This window comes from Apaloderma vittatum, unplaced genomic scaffold (genome assembly GCF_000703405.1).
Source record: "Apaloderma vittatum isolate BGI_N311 unplaced genomic scaffold, ASM70340v1 scaffold1914, whole genome shotgun sequence".
Taxonomy (NCBI): Eukaryota; Metazoa; Chordata; class Aves; order Trogoniformes; family Trogonidae; genus Apaloderma; species Apaloderma vittatum.
This window is the reverse complement of record NW_009713015.1, coordinates 9,307-26,389: the sequence shown is the minus strand read 5'-3', so window position 1 is coordinate 26,389 and position 17,083 is coordinate 9,307. Positions and strand designations below refer to the sequence as shown.

The 17,083-nt window shown below is 47.3% G+C and overlaps 1 protein-coding gene across 1 annotated transcript; it reads right to left on the bottom strand.

The window, feature by feature from the left end:
• Positions 1–345: 345 nt before the first annotated feature.
• On the bottom strand, positions 346–14,625 carry LOC104273001 (ligand of Numb protein X 2-like). The gene is made up of 9 exons (XM_009868172.1): positions 14,237–14,625; positions 11,503–11,729; positions 9,904–10,100; positions 8,202–8,570; positions 5,703–5,885; positions 4,473–4,647; positions 4,094–4,304; positions 959–1,117; positions 346–481 (listed from the first exon to the last, which is right to left on the bottom strand). The coding sequence occupies exons 1-9, from the start codon at positions 14,623–14,625 to the stop codon at positions 346–348; spliced, it is 2,046 nt and encodes a 681-aa protein (XP_009866474.1).
• Positions 14,626–17,083: the final 2,458 nt, after the last annotated feature.

Below are 17,083 nucleotides of genomic sequence, written 5' to 3'. Positions count from 1 at the left end.
CGTGCCTGGTTTAGCCTCTTTGAGGAAGTGCCTCAAAGGCAATTTTTGTAGAGAAACACTCGGAAAAAGCTTTCTCTGCTACACCAATCCTAAAGAGCTTTAATGAGCCCAGGGAGCTACAACCACCGTTCGGCTTAACCGTTACTTAGCATCCAACAACCGAGTGTTGTTGATAACCTCAGCACAGTAGGGAAATGTTTTCTTGAGGAAGGAAGCTAAAAGTCTGCCCCGGCAGTACGCTGCGGATCAGTCCAGCAGGCCCTTGGTTCATCTGTCCCGGGTGCAGTTTGGTGTGGCGGCCAGCGGCCAGCCCGTCCCTGGCACGGGGGCTGTTCGTGCCAGCCTTCACACGAGGCTTCCCGGCCAGGACACCACGGTGAGCGTCACCTTGTTCCTTTGCTCCTTCAGCATCGGGATGAGTTCCGAGTTGCTCATTCCTATCGCTGGCACTCCGTTTACCGCCACTATTTCATCTCCGCACCTAATCGGAAGGCAGGAAAGGTACTTGTCAGGACTTAATTATTGGTACCACTAATTAATGTTAGCATTGTACTCTAGGACGCTTAAGGTCCATCGAGCCCACCCCGAGCCAAGATTGTCAACTCCTTGTGGCGGCAACTTTTTCACTTCTGAGTCAAGGAGAGCTCCCGTGGGGATACTGCTCCTAACCCAGGAGATTCCATACTCTGGAATCAACACGTTTTATTTCAAACATCCCTTTTCTACTTCTACGTAATTACTCAATTAAAACCTTTACAGCCTTTTAAAATGTAACTGGTAGTTCCTTTCAGTTGCACCTTTATAGAGAAACCAAACCACTTGTTAATGTACGACTTAGTTTGTTACAACTTAGGTAACAGCATTAACTGCACAAATGAGCGCTAAAGAATTAGGAGTCGTTAACATTTAGCTCAGCTGGTTAAAAGGGTAAAAGACCCGGCAGGCGGCTCGTACGTACTTGAGTTTCCTGTCGCGGAAGGCGGGAGTCCCGGGCACGATGGTTTTGATGAAGAAGGGCTGGTTCCCTTTGCTTTCCTCGAAGCCTCCAACGATGCTGAAGCCCCAGCTCTCCAGGTTCCCTTTGCTGAGGACAATGTCCTGACAGCAGTGAAGGTAGCTGTGACAACAGAAACAGTCCAAAGCAGCTTACGAGTGTGTTGGAAGGAAAGGGGCCTGTCTAGAACTTTGTGTTTTCTCTTGTGGGAAGCACGGCTACGTAACAGCCTCATGTTTATTTTCTGGTTTTTAAGAACTTGAGGCAACCCCTTTGCAGGGCATGTGACAGGGATAATTCTCAAAGCTGAAGCTGCCAGTTCTGTAGAATTTTCTCGGCATCGTCAGTGCTAGTTGAAGAGTCAACAGAAAATTACCATTCTCTAAAGGGGTTTGTGACCTGAAAGACTCACGAATAACTTAATGAATTCTACTAATGAGCATGCACGGTACTAGTGACAAAACCAGATTAATCCTGACCAGCAGTTACACCCATGCAATTAACGAGAATCGAGAGGGGTTTTTTCATTATTCCATCTGGATGCTACAGGCTCGGCACAACGGAGGCGTTCAGCAGCTACGGCTCGCTGACGGGAAGCCAACCCAGGAGGCACGGCAGCCGTTCTTGTGCTCACTACCAAACCGGAACGCGAAAGGTCTTTCCTGCAGGCCCTGCTGGGCGCAGTTAAGCCATCGGACTCCTCAGAGGGAGAGGTTTTTGAACACCAGCCACTGAGGGGCTGGGGCTGCCTTGGTGGACCCAGTGTCTCGGCACTGCCAGCACTTGGTACCAGCACAAAGCCGCCTCAGAGCCTTCGCGAGGTGTCGGGAAAGGTGTGGCAGGAGCACAGGGGAGCAGCTCGGGTGCTCTGGCTCGCGGTCGGGTTACATTCTGGCAGAGGCGCTGCCGGAGCTCCTCTGTGTGAAACCACCACTGATCAGCCCACAGAGACGTTCCAGCAGCTAAATTTTTCCTAATAAATGCTTTTTGCCTTGAGGGCTTTGCTTGAGCAGCTCACAGACGAGTTTCAGATTTCAAAAGCCTTCTCGGTTAACTTCTCTCTAGGAGAAAGATCCAATTGTCTATTTTCAAACTGTAATTCAGTTTTGTGGGAGGGTTTTTTAACATGTAAACACGGGAAGACCCAGCTCCAGCTTCCTGATGTCTCCATGGTTTTCTTCTGCTGGTACCACACAAGTGTAAAAACACAGCTCTGAGCAACATGTGGCAGCAAGCGCTAATAAACAGCCCAGGGAGCAAGAGCGGTAAGCACTGCGTTGGCAGAGCATAAATAAATCAGACACATTCTCCAAGAGCTGGAAAAGGCTGTTTGCTAGAAATCAGTTTCCCATATGAAAAGGTTGGTTTTTAGGAAGAGCAACGTTAGTTTACTGTAGTGGAAAAATGACCGTGGGAAAAGGATTTTAGACTTTACAGAAAGTAAAGGTGCAAGTTTTGTTCTGCTGAGTCTGCAGTTCCGCAGCCCTTGCCGAGGTTGCGGAGGCGCCGCAGCGGGGAGCACCGCACCGTTGGGGCAGGAAGAGCTCAGGCTTCATGGAGACTGGCTTCAGGCAAAGCTCATGGAAGAAGGCAGGGGGAAAACAGCTTTTGTACCCCCTGAAAATTATCCATAAACACAGCTACAGCTTTCAAGAGTCGAAGGTTTTACAGAGAAAGGAGAAATCAATCTGTGAACTTGGTCTTTCCGGTAACTTTAGGATTCAAGACCTGTGAACTGAAAGAAGAGGGGGTGAGGGCAACAGAGATCCGCGTTTCAGCTGCCCGTTGCTGAGCCAAACTGAAACGTTAGCCTAGAGCAGCAAAAAGAATTTCAAGCAATGTCTTAAATGGCCGGTAATGCCAGTGTACTTCTGAAACGAAGACAATGAGTGAAGAGAGACTCCAGTCCCTGTAGCATAAAGTGCGGTGAGGCTGCGAGCCACCAAACGCCCAAATAAATTGGAAAAGGAAGGCGGGAGAAAGTACAGCCAGGATTTGCCTCGCTCCGCTTCACCGCGGGAGTGCCCGGGAGGAACGAATGCCAGGCAGCGTCTGCAGGTTTGCTCTCGCGTTTGGGCTACCCAGGTGCGGCTCAGGGCTAGTTCCAGAACGGACAGGCTCCTTCCCCAGGAGAGCGGAGGGAACCGGTGCTGAGCACAGGCCAAGTTCCAGTCGCTCGAGACACAAAAGGTGCCGTCCTTGGGCTGTTTTGTTTAGCATTTACGGGCTGCTAAGCAACGCACGGGTAACGTAACAGAGGCTTTGTTAATATTTCTTCTTTCAGGTGCCTCGGGAAACAAGGCTGTAAATAACCTGGGCTTCCCACAGAAGGGCTTGGCTTTACTGTTCCACGTGCGGCTCCAGCACGATCCTCCTCTGGTCAGGTGCAACGACAGCAGACGCTGCCTTGCACCACTGACTGTATTTTGATGAAATTGGGCAAGGGAGCAAACCTGACATTGGTCTCTCCAGGAAGGAGATAGAAATTCGAGCTTTCAAAGCCCTGATTTTATCATCTGGAACTTACCACACCATGCTAAAACCTGTTCTAAGTCTATGGTCCAAAGCTTTGCAGCAGGAAAACTCAGCTGTTCAGAATCATCTCTGCTTCATGCTAAACGTGACACAATTACGACCACCAAAAAGAACTAGACTGAAAGAATGCCTGCCCCTAACTGAGATCATCAGGTGGCTGCTGGCTTCCATTGTGTGATTCAGAAAGAGCCACGGAGTCATTTTAGTTAACAATATTTTAGCAGGAAGTATCTTTTCTGTAGCATTGGCTATACGTCAGCTCAGTGCCTCTACTTCTCATTTTCTAGTAGTTCTTTTAGAAAAAAGGGTTTTCAGGAACTTCTGAAATACAGTCGCTGTTTAACAGAAGTCAGGGAACAATGGGTCACACCATGGAAAGCAGTGACAGTTTCTTGCACGTTTATTATACTGTGATCGCGTCGACAGATCCGGCTTTCCATTGCCTTGGAGCCATGTGAGAACACCGCTGACGCTTCCACGTCAACCAACAAAGCAATTAACTTCTGGTGTTTGAGTGCAAGTCAGCTCTGAACAGATCTCTACACAGGCACCGAGCAAACGTACCTGGGCAATCCCAGCCATGTGATCCAGAGGGGAGACCAGCCGAATCCCTGCTCCTTGATGTCCAGAGATGGCTCGGGCGAGTTCAAGGTAACGATTTCCAAGGCTTTCAGGATGACCGAGTGAGAAGCTGCGTTAGATTTCAGTGCTGAGACAGCCTCGTAGTAGTTGAGATGAGTCAAATCAATGCCATTTATGCTCAGAAGTACATCTCCTGGTGATTAAATAAGAGAAGATTATTACAGACCTTTTGCTGTGAAGCCCGTTCCTGCCTCAGGGGCTCATGTGGAATCCTGTTTGCAGCCTCACTTTTCTGTCCAAGTCCAACTTCCACTGAAAAAAAAGAAGCCCCAAGGGTGCCGAAGAGATAAAGGGTCCTTACCTCGCTTGATTCTGCCATCCCTGAAGAGGCACCCGATGGGCTGCACGCTCGTTACATAGATCGGGAGCTTGTTTTTGTTATCTCTTCCACCTCCGATTGTTATTCCTAAAGATTCCTTTGGTTCCTTTTTTATCGCAACCGTCTTTTCATGACTTACGTATCCCTGAGGTAAATCCTGCAAAGGAACGACGGTACAAAAAGCAGTTTCATTAATGCAATTAACACGAGAAGCCCAGAGCTGGAAGACAATAACAGAACGTCTTGTATCTTTAACCCAGAACGTTTCAGCGATGCTGCTGGATGGCAAAATGAGCTTCTCGTGTACTTACTCTGGGTAGAATTACTGTATTTTAAAAAATCGTATCACTGCAACTGTCATTTATCTCACATTTATTCGCCGTAGAGAGCCGCTTACTCTGAGGAGAACAGTTTTGCACTGAGGAACAGGCTGTGAGCTCATTTCAAGGCCACTCACCAAGCAGTCAGCCTCCTGACTATCGCTAAATGTCCGGCTTGCAGTGAAAGCACACGTTAGGGCACACGGTGTAGTAACAATGTGTAAATTATATTCTAAGATTTCAATGAAGGAGCCAGACTCCAGCCATTTATGACACCTACTTACTGAACTCCAGAGACATTGAAACACAGAAGGCCAAGCAGTTGCAGCAAGTTCTCACTCAAATTAATGTTCTAAACACAGGGCACATCTCTCAGTACAACAGACCGGCGGTTCTCCGCTCGCTCGCGCTGTTTTTACAATACGCCAGTGGCATGAAGTCGCAGGAGCCCTGCGGTGCAGTTTGTGTAGTTTCCATTTCCGTACCAGAAAACCCTCTCGCTCCAAACCCGAAGCGTAACTCGGTGTCGCTGTGCAACACCCTCAACGTGTCAGCCTTCATGGACGATGAGAAGCAAGTCCCAAGGGTCTCAGGGACAGTGAATTTCCCGTTGCCCTTTCCAGACAAGAAAGGATTAAACGCTTGTTCTGCATCAACACTGGAGACATTTGAAGAAATTTTGATGTGATTTTCCCTAAAAAAGGTTTCCTGGTAAATGACAAACTTACAGTTCTCCAGTTCCAAAAAGCCACAAACCTGCTGCTTCTCAATAGCTCAAAAAAGAGCAGAACTCCTGATCACTCGTGTATGAGAAATCACCTTCACAGAGCGAAAGCAATAGATCTGCCAGACCAAGAACAACGGCGCTTTAGCCTTTATCTATAAAGGTTACCTTCTGGTAGTTCGATTTTCGTCTGTAGTGATTCTGGTCTAGTCGTCTCCGATGGTGCACTGGGCTTCCTCCATTGCTGCTGCTGCTGCTGCTGCTGTTGGATGTGCTGCTGTCTTCTACCGCGTCCGAGAGCTGGACGCCAGACTGCCTCAAGATGACGAAGTTCACTCTGGATTCGGTGGTCTGCCAGGAAAAAGAAAAGAGCATGCAGATAAAATCGACTGGGAATTAGGGAAGGCCCCTGTCATTCTTCTCAGGTTGGCATCGGTTTCTACAAGGGGTTTGAAACGCGGCGATGCGATGGGTTTTTGTGAAAAGCCGCAAACTCCCCTGGTGAAAAGAAAAAAGGAATTAGAGAATGGTAAGTCAGAGGGAGCGGGAGCAGAGGCAGGCTTTGCTCAGGCCTCCCTCTGCAGCAAATGCCAGACAAGAGAAAGGGATGATTAATTCCCTCACTTCAGTGCAAATAACCACAATAGCGTGTTGTGTTATGAGACGGTGCTGACTGGTCCACCCGATGGATGACCACGCACTGGACGCTTTTTCTTTTATTTTAAAAGAAACCTGTTAAAGCTTTTCCTCCCCGCTTATGTGCCACATCTGTTGTTCCACATCTCCCACCTTTTTTTTCCTGAGAGTACCTGACGACTTGACCTTTTGTCAAAGGCTGCTGCCAGTTAAACACTTAAAACACCTGGAGGTCTGCCCTTGGCAGAACTACAGGGAAAGCAGTCGCTATTGTTACTGCTCTTCTAAGTTGGTTTGTTCTTTCAGATACTTTGACAAAACCTCATTGTGAAGGACTGTGTTGGGGTAAGGCGAGTGTCCTTGCTTGGGGCATTTCCTGCAAAGGATGAGAGAACTTCGGTTGCCGCTCTCACTTCTCGCTGTGGGATCCTGCTCCCCTGGTGCCCCAGCACCCTGGCAGCAGCAAATTCCCTGGCTGTGGGTATCAAGTCATCAACTGTTTGGGTTTTTTTTCTTTTTAAACTAGTACAGGAGAGTTTCTGAAATCCCGTTTAAAAGCCTCTTGCCTCCAAAGTCACTTCGGATGGAGTGATTTGATTTTCCAGACAAGTTGGCACGCGTGCATTTCTTCATAAATTATGTTGTAAACATCAGGATGGGGCTTTGCCCTCCCCTTCAGCCAGGAGTGCCGAGCTCTGGCTGTGCATATCTGTATCTGTATATAAATACAGAGAGCTGGGAGCGGTACTTTTCAGTACAGGTGGCAGGACTCTTCTGCACGTGATTTGCAGCTGAAATTACATTTAACTAAGGATTTGAATTTGCCCTCGGAAGAACAGGCAATGTTTGGAAGACTGTCACAGTTTTACACAAGCGTCACTTCAAAAAGAATTCAATCCCCAAACCTAATGAAGCCAGTTCCGAGACCTCAGTGGCTGATTTCACTGGGATGAAGAAAGAGTTCCCCATAGGGGAGTTATGTTTGCACGTTACAGCTGAAACAAAGCAGCACTTGTGGGATGCAAACAAAAGTCTAAGAGGCCACAGAATGTAATCACGTATATAGCATAAAAAAAATTAATATTCTCAGTACTGGAACTCTGCCCTTTCTCTTCTCCCATGGCAGCATGCTCCTCTGCTGATTACCAGGAAGAGGACTGGCTCTCCCTCACTGCTGACCTCAGATCCTTCCCAGGATATAAACAGTATGTGAAGAGCTGTATTGTGTCAGGATCTTTAGGTAAAAACAGAAACTGGAAGTCATTGCCTCGGGAGATAAAGACTTTCAACTGATCTACGTGATACCTGCGGCACACATCGCAATCTTTACTCCTCAACCAAGATTTCTTGCCCACTCCTTTCACAGCAACACCTGGCATGCTGCTACAGGAGCACATTCCTGTTGCACGGGGAATGACCACTGGCTTCTGCCCATTTAGTACTTCAGACTGTTTTAGCCTCAAGAGCCTCATGTTCTAGACTCCCTTCCCAAATACAGGTAAAACTTGGAAAGAAGTCTTCAAATCCTGGAATGGCCTAGGCTGGAAGGGACCTTAGAGATTATTTAATCCATCAAAAGGATTCTGTTATCTGCTGCCAGCCTACCACAGCTCCCAACAAACACCCTCGGTTTGCGTGTTTGAAGCACGAGAGGCTGTCCTAACCTCTCCTCGTCTCTGCTGCACGTGTCTGCACAGCGCACACGGGTATTCATTCTGCAAGGAAGGCTCCCAGCACCTCTCCGTAAAGGAGACCCGATTGCCTGAGCTGAACTGCAGCTCCGCGAGCAACTGCCTCGCGTCAGACTTGTCCGAGATGACTCACGATGGATTCCCGCTCTCCGTGTTTATCTGCAGTTGGAAGCGGTGCTTGCCACACATCTCTAAGGAAGTTACTTTCTCAAAGAGGTCTCGGAGAATTCGGTTTGCCCTCGTGTGTTGTGTCAGCCCGTGGGTCAGAACAGGAGCCCTGCCATCAGTGCAGACAGCTGCCGAATCATCAGCCGTGCAACCTTGTCGCGTCCTAAATTACCTGGATTATCTGCGCAGCAGCCTCAGGTGTTCCTTGCCTCAAATCCTGGCCATTTATGGAGAGGACTCTGTCATTCCGACTCAGCTTTCCATTTTTGGCTGCCAAACCTCCCTCTAAGAGATCTAGAATAAAAATCCCGGCCTCATCCGTCTTCCTGATCAATTTGATTCCCAGGGGTTCGGATCGGTCTCTCTTCACCAAGGTAACATGGATCACTTCCCGGTTTGTAGCAGAAGTGGAATCCTGCTGTGAGGTCTTATTGGAAAATCCCTTCTCCTGCAGGACCATGAGGTGGAGAACAGGACCTGGGTGGCGCAGGAAGGAGACAGCCTGGCAGTGAGTCACGCTGCTGATGTTGACGCCATTCACCTAGAAAGACAAACAAACCGGAGTCACTAATCAGAACCCGCATAATTTAGGCGCTGTCCACAGCACGGAACATCACAAAGTTGGAGACAGGATGTACAACTCCCTGTGGCTGAGGCAGCTGCTTCTGATGCACATTAGAGAGCAGAGATTTCTAAAAGAGAACGCTGAAGAAAGCAGATTAAATTAGACCATAGTTGATGGTGAATAGCCGAGGACAGGGACAAGACAGGACAACTCACAGCTAACAAATCTGCAGCTGCAAAATATTAAATTGTTATGTCCATCCCATGGCAATGCAGAATTGTTTTCCCTTAACTTCCAGCGTTCCGTACACACTTGGAGAAGACTCAAACTGGAGAGTGCCCTCACTTATAAACTGAAGAGTGGTCCGCAGTCTACAAGTTTCTGGAATCATCAGTTCCATCATGCTTTTACCAAGGTAGCTCCTAGAAGGTACTTTGTGTTTTGTCTGTTGTCACATAAGACTACGCAGTCTTTTAGGATGTTAATAGGGCTACTGAGTGCAGGGACCTGCCCTCTTTACAGCCCAGCCACGACCGTGACATACAGGTAACTGAATAAATCAGAAATTACTCTGTTGGTCTATCTCAGAAACCAATTCGGAGATTGTATCAGCCGCTTGCGGGTGTGGGGCTGTCAGTCCTTACTGAAGTCCGTGGTCCAACAGGATAATTAAGTCTTTATGGTTCGTCAAACGATTGGGCAGCCGCAGCCAGGAGGTGCCAACAGCTGTCACCACACGCGGGCTTCGCTGCCGCACACAAGTCTCTGCCGCCTCGCTTAGCCCACTGCCACGCGGCGTGAGGAATTGGGAAGCTCACTCTGGCCGAGGGTTGGCACAGCGTGAGGCTGGTGCTCGCTCTTACTCACGTTCCAGATCTGACGCTTACATCCCGTCATAAGGTCTTAAACTTTGGACCTGCCCATTGAGAATATGCAGCTTGAGCAACACAGCCCGGCCAGCAATTAGGAGACTTCCGGATTAGAACAGAGTTGTTTGGGGAGAAGCGGTGCTAACTGGGTGAAGTGTATCAGACAGCTTTTTGAAATTTAGAACCTTTTTTTTGGATAAATTAAAAAGATTTCTGTCAAATACGCGAGGTAAGTATGGAAGGAACCTCGGAAGTCTGCTTCTCAGCCCCAGCAGATGCACAAGGCTACTGACACCCAAGTCTGAGCAGGGCTTTAGAACCCCCTGTGTAGAGATGTGACAGTTTTTCAAGGCAGGTCCCCTTCCCCAGCCCTCATCTTAAGTGAAGCAATGGGACTACGAGGGTTTGTGGGGTTTTGTTTGGGGTTTTTTTTTGCATACCTCAAGAATGTGGTCCCCGGGTGCTATTCTTCCATCGGCAGCAACGACAGAATCCCGCAAGACTTCCTGAACCACAATGTTTCCTAGGGGGGTGTCTTTACCCCCGACTATCCTCATCCCCAGCTCTTCCTCTGGGTCTTCTCGGTGAATTTCAATGGTGGTTGTTTCAGCCACGAGACTGGTTCTCTGAGGAAGGTCTGAGTGTGGAAATTGGAGAGAAAAAACAGCCCATTATTAGAATTTTCCTTCGCGCAGCACCATGAGATCTGTAACACCAGCAGGTAGTGTCCAGAGTAGCGTCTGGAGGGAAGGCAGCTGTCAGGGGAGGGAAGAATAGGTCAGGTTAAAAACTTTAAAAGCCCCTGTTTCTTTACATTTTCTCCAGAATATCTCTCGTCTTCTCCTAGCTTATGGCAAACCTAAACTGCTTTAATAAAACTCAAGAAAAAAAGAATGAAAGGGCATTCAGTATGTTTCCCTTACTATTTAGGGATTTCTTTTTCTGCTGTCACAGCTTGCCTACTACAAGCGCACACAAAACAAACGCCAAATTCCACGATGCCCATTAGAAAAGGGGACTGCCAAGCTGTAATTAGCTGTTGCAGTGACTTTACCACAGGCAGCTCAATGCAACTTCCTTCCTCTAATTTCCTTCCCTCCCCTTTTCCCATCCTCCCCTACCCTGTAAACCAGGAGTCGTGTTTACCTGTTTCACAGCACACTGAAGACTAAGCAATGCTTCTCAGACACTTTGAAGATGAAAGTTGTTGTTAGCGAGTCGCATTAAACCTACCAGCGCTGCAGCGTTTTAGGCCGGCCCCACGCTCTCTAATGAAGCCAAGCGCCCTGCCTGGCGGGGGGAGCCGTAGTCACACGAGAGATGCAAAACCTGCCCCGAGTGTACTTGGGGAAAAAGCCAACAGAGACATAAACTGACCCGTCTGTTAACTCTGGCACAGGCACTGCAGCTGCCAGCTCCAGTGCCTGCCCACGTGGAGACAGAGACTGACTTTGAAACAGGGCACAGAGATTTCCACGCCGCTGCCTTCCAACAGGGGTTGAGCCAAGCTGGAGATGGTTACTTTTGTCTGCAAGGGTTATTAATCCAAAAACTAAGTTATGCTATATAAAACACACTTGCTGCACGCTATCAAGGAGGTACTGACCGCTCCAGGAAACCAACTGTATATTTAACTTTCTTAACAAGATCAAGAAGAAGCTGGAACATTTCCTAATTACTAATAATTTGGCTTCTGCCAGTGCTTTAAGTGCTGCGTGTTCCCACTGACAGGGACTGCCTTGGTTTGTGCAAAGAACACTGCAGATATCCACTGCACTCTAACGGAGATACTCTGAATTGTGTTGCACGCAGAGTTTTGTGCTCGTGAACAGATTTTGCCACACCCGACGCATGGGAATGCATCTTCCTTCTGCTCAAGGACAAGCTGAGAAAAGAGATTACTCCTGTGACTACTAATGGCTGAGTGGCACTGAGGATAGCAGAGAACGTTTGGGACACTTGGCAAATTGGATTGGCCGAGATAATGACCTCGTTTTTATGTTACAAAAAGTAATTACACTTCTGTATCAAACTCTCACCTTCTTCAGTCTCCTCAAAAGCTGGATTAACCAGTCCAGGCTCTGCAGTGCCGAGCGATACCACAGCAGCTGCAGAGCTTTCTGCCACAAGCGACGGTCCTCCGCTCGGAACCTCTGGATCCTTGGGCGTGTTTGTCTCCGCCTTGGGAGGAGGGTCTTCCTTCCCTTTGGAAATGGGATTCTTCTTCCGCTGCAGTTCAGATTTGTATTTCTTGAAACCAGGACACCTAGAGAGAGCGATTGTCAGTGACCGTAAGTGGCTGCATGGTCAGCTCAGCACACGGGAGCTCTGACTGACAAAGGTGTGTGAAGAAACATGCTCGAGATCTCATCAGCTGCAAAGCTTGTATCACAGATGCGAAAATTTATTCTCATTTGACCTTCAGCTTCTGCTTATACTAGTATCAGCTTAAGAGCAGGCTTGTTATTTTATTACTTTCCAAATTATTAAGCAAATAGTTGTTTAAAAAAAATGAGAATGTCATACGAATGGGAGTCTCCCTGGCTAAATATTTACCTGGCAAGCACTCAGTGAAGAAAACAATACTTGTTAAATACAAGCAAATACTTAGCTCTGGCCTTTTAGAGATGACGAACTGTGTCTTCATGCAAAGGAAGTGGCTCGAGTTTCAAGCTCAGCCTTGAATTAGGCTTTGTTTTAATAAACCAGTAACGTGCAAGAGCAGCAAGCCAAGCTTGCTTTTTTATTTTCTTTTGCTGAACGAGACCTGGCCCTCAGCGAGCACTCCACCTCCCCTCCACGCAGGGGATGGCTCTGCTTGAATGGGAGCAATTTAGAGTTTATAATCCCACTGACTGCTCCCCACACTAAGGTTCCAGAAGTAATTCTGCATTCAGCAAAATGCGCTCTCTCTGCAGCCACACCACAGCTGGCCTATCTCAGCAGAAATGAGGGAGGAAATAGAAGCTCTTTATCATGAGTACTTATGAAAAAGGTGGCAGGTGAGGAGGGTGATGAATGCAAAAGCATCACTTTCAGAGACATGAGTAGTATCGGGTGTTTACCAGAGTCACTTTTCAAATTAAACTCTATTATTTACATTCTGGCTAAACAAGTCTCATCCCAGCATTATTTCCTCTGGTTTATTCCTAGTCATTTATTCTCCAAGCAGGGAGATGACCCTGAAACTTAGAGAAGCTGAGAGATCCACTTGTGCGCATGTCTCTCCTAAGATGTTGAGAAACAAATTCATTTTTCAAAGGGCAGAGAAATCCTCCATGAAAAAGCGGTTGCTAGATGCTTCTCATTTCCTTGAGTCTCCTGCTATCGGTTAATCTTGCTTAAAACTAAAAACCAGGAACATCCAAATCTCAGTGTATTTTTTTCCTCTTTTTTTTTTTTTTTAAATTTTTCAGTCTAACTATGCTCACAGCCCAGGTGAAATAGCCTCAGTTTTTAGAACTCACTCTCCTGACGGAAGGAGGACAGAGAACTATGAAATGTGGACAGGAATGATACAGTTTCCAGACAGGTCTGTAGCGTAAACATTTAAGGGCGCCTCCCTCTTCTGTGCTGAACTCTTGTGCCAAAGGGATTAATAAGTGACAGAAGTTTACTGACACCAGGGCAAATTTACCGAGCAGAGAGGAAGGCCCAGCCCTGGTACGGGCCATGGCCCCCGCTGCTGGGCAGCCCCATCTCCAGCATCCAGCCCTGTGTGGTAACAGCTAAGCAGCACAAAGAGTTAGCTCAAGAAAAAGGCGATTATAAACTTTCGCAGATCAGGGGAATGAGGCACAGAGGCATCAGTTGTGGCTACCAAGGTCAAGCAAGAGCCACAAGGATACGTCCTGGGCCAGAACTGCACAGGTACCCACACTGGCTGACCTGTTTTTAAAACATGTCGATGCCACAAAAAGCTACGGCTGAAGGGAAACCAGCCGCTCGTGTTTCTCGTTGCCCACGGACAAGACAGACACTGCCAACGCCTGCAGTGGGGCTTGCACTTAGCTCCCTTCCCTGCAATCATTAACTAGGTAGGAACAGGCGTTCTTCAAGCACCAGGGTAAAAGCTCTTTGTCACCTGCACTTCTTTTAAAGCTACAATATTCTACCTGCCACCAGCTCAACCAGCAGTCAAAGCACCAAAACCCATCTCTGCTGACAAGCACAAGAAGAAAAAGTCTCCCTTGCTCTGCACAAGGGCGGGGGGGGCATGAAAAAAAAAAATATATATTTTTCATTTGCTTCTCTTTCTCGGCAAAAGAATGAGAGAAGATAATGAAATTATAAGTAGGTGATTCAGCAGCTCCATAATGTGCAGCTTGGAGGGACTTACATTATTTGGATCAAAGACTTATGCATTGCACATCTTAATTGAACCAATTAAACTGGCAACACGGCACAACCCTTGCTTCCAAGGTGTTGACTTTGTGCCTGCCTATGTTCTCTGTGCAAGTGAAACAAGAATAAGCACGTCTGCGTTAATTTTTGGAGTCGGCTGTCCCAGATCAGGCCATACGCATTTCTGTACCGTAGGCTTTGTGTCTGTGGACAACTGGCATGCCAGCGAGCAAGCACCTCACCCTTCGCCTCCCCAACACACGTACAATTACGCTGTCTTCACCCACGCACCTCTCTGGCCTCACCCTCCGTCATCTCCGGTGTCCCATCTCGCCCCAGTTTAAGAACTGGTGTGAGAACGGATCTCTCTGGTCAGAAACACACGGGGCAGAAGGCATGAGGCAGTAACAGAATGTAAAGGGACTGCACCTGTTCTGCAGATGAGCCTCCAGTTCACACCGCTGCATCGTCTGCTGACACTCAGCCTTGAAAGGGCAGAAGACAATCAGCTTATCCAACAGGTTTCGCACCAGAAGGCTGGACTTGTGGCACTGCTGGAAAGAGAGCTTCTGCCGATCCATCGGACAAAAGTTATACTCCTGCATGAAGTTCTCGAGGCACTTGAAACAGTACGTGTGTCCGCAGGGGGTGTCCATGGGTTGGAGGAGCGGCTGAAGGCAGATATGGCAGATGAGTTCATCGTCTACTTCATCCTGGAAGTTGTAGAGGTGATTGTCCAGCAAGAGGTGGACCTGACCACATTCGCAGCAGAGTTCGCCGACCTGGGACGCGTGTCCTTCTGGTCCAGGATCAGCCATGCCAGCCAGCATCAGGCACTGGCAGCCCGGCAGCAGAGGGGACTGCTCGAGGAGCAGCTGTCTGACAGAGGGTCTCTAACGAAAGGGAGAGAAAGAGATTTCCAGCCAACTGTCCGCTCCAGAGCTAGCCAATTAAAAATTAAATTGTCTTCCTGCCTTAAGTTCCCCCCAGTACCTTCACCCACACCTACACCCCCCCTTAGGGTCCTTCCTTCCAGAGTGACCCTGTGAATGATCAACCCAGGGATCAGAGAAGACAAAGATCTCCTTCGGCAAAACATTTAAGCACGCGGATAAACTGAAGCTTACGTTACTTTACAGAAACACCCGTGACACAGACTAGGTAAAACCCTGCCAAACATATGAACCAGAAAACCTGAGACAAAAGCCACATGCTTCCCCAGAGAGGGAAGAGTAAGCAAACAATGATTTTTAAACTGACAATTTTTCTCTCTGGCTTTTCAGATTACACTGAGCATTTTAATGATTTGCACGGTGAAACATCGGTTTGGGGACTTCTAGTCATTTGGCTTTTTGTTTTGTGTTTTGGGGAGAGGGATGAGGAAAAAGAAGAGGAAGAAATTGTCAAAGAAACTTAAATCTAAACCGCATTTCCTTCCTTTTAAGCCCACTCCCTTCAAAAAAAGTTTGTTCTAACAAACAACACATTGTTCCCCACTCATCCATGCCTAAGTTCACCCATGGACACCAATTTCCCATTAAAAGGCTAAAGCTTCCTAAGTGGAAAAAACATACAGGATTGTCCACATCACAGTTTGTTGTAATGTTACAGAAAGGCTCGAGCTTCAGGTTTTTACAGTCAGGGAGAATAGGACAAGGGACAAACTGAGTTCTTTGCAGCTGCCATTCGACTGATTTTTATAGAGATGGCTCCAGTCACATTGATTTTGAATCTTGCCTATCGTAATTGAACAGAATTATCACCTGAGTTTGCCAGCACATTACAGGCACAGGGACTGCTGCAGGAAGGATTTTTTTAACTTGGCACTTACTTTAATCAAGTAGGAAATGTGGTACTAGATGAAGGTAACACTTTGTATTAACACACAGTGAGGGGGTTTGTTGCGCTGCTGGTGAGGTTTTTGCGGGAGCGTTTGGTCTTTTTTTTTATTATTTTTTTTGTAAAAAAATCCCAGAGTCTTTTGAAACAAACAAAAAAAAGAACTGGAGAACTCTGATGAAATGGAAAATTTCTAAAGACAACATGGAAAATAGCTGAAAACAATTGCTTTATCTGGAACGGGTAAAAGCCTAAGCAAGAGTGAACACTGGTCTGCACCAGTGCCTGGAGGACACGGCTGGCACGCAGCAGCAACTTTGGAGGAGGGTAGGCAAGAACAATAAGACAGCAAGAACGGCAAGAAAAAATTAGTCATGGGTTTCTAAAAAAAAAAAATCATACATCACTCCAATTAATCGTCAAGCCTAAGTCAGCTATTTAATTAAAGGGATAACATATCCCCAGCAGAATCAAACCTTTTTACAGGCGAATTTCTACCTATCCATAGAAACTTGGGCACTTCAAAAGATTAAAACATTACTGTCACGGTTCCAGGTGGGCACTGAGCATGAGTTGTTTGCTTCTCCTCCTGCTGCCGCAGTGCCAGAAAGCATCTTCCCCCTGCGGAAAGCACTCAGGCAGGATGTACAGATCTCTTCTGTTTGCACTTACTCTTTAACTCCTGCGTGCCTGACTCGGTGCTCCCCAAAGGAGAGAGCACATCAGAGCAGATGTATCCACACCCTCCTCTCTCACAAGCACCCCTGTTCTTTGGTCCGGGCCTCCATCTGAAACAAGTTTCCCCGGTTTGCCTTATAAAACCCCTGCATTTGGTCTTAAACTATCTTCTAATCAAAAAGGAAACATTTCAACACTGGACAATCGCTGAACATCACCGACCGATTCTAATCAATCAGTTCATCACCAGCAGTTGAGAAGCACCGAGCTTCCAAGGCAAACATCTACCAGTAAGAAATACTTGTGCTTCGGGTTGTAGGATTTGCATAAAACTCTGGCAGGTGATTAAACAAATCTACTTTCTCAGTGAAAACAAACCCCACGGTAATTTTGCTGATAAACTACTTTTATACAGGGTTTTTTTCAGATTATTTACCAAATTTAATTCTCTGCTCTCTGTGTTTAAAGGTTATACAAGACGGAGCCCATTTATGAGTCATTTCAAAACTCGTGGAAGATAAAAGCATCACCACAATCTTGCCGCTAACTCGAAGTTCTGCTACTCTCTCCACTCTAGATCCTTGAAAACGAGGCATGAAGATTTCATTCAAAACACCCAAGTCAATTAGGCTTTTATGCTGTTGTCCCTTCCATCAGGAGGACCCTCCTGCAGACACCAGGGAACCTCAGTGTGACACCTCGGTGATGAAACCCAGCCCACGCCCTTCGGCGAGGCAGGAGTTACGGAGCGGCACAGGG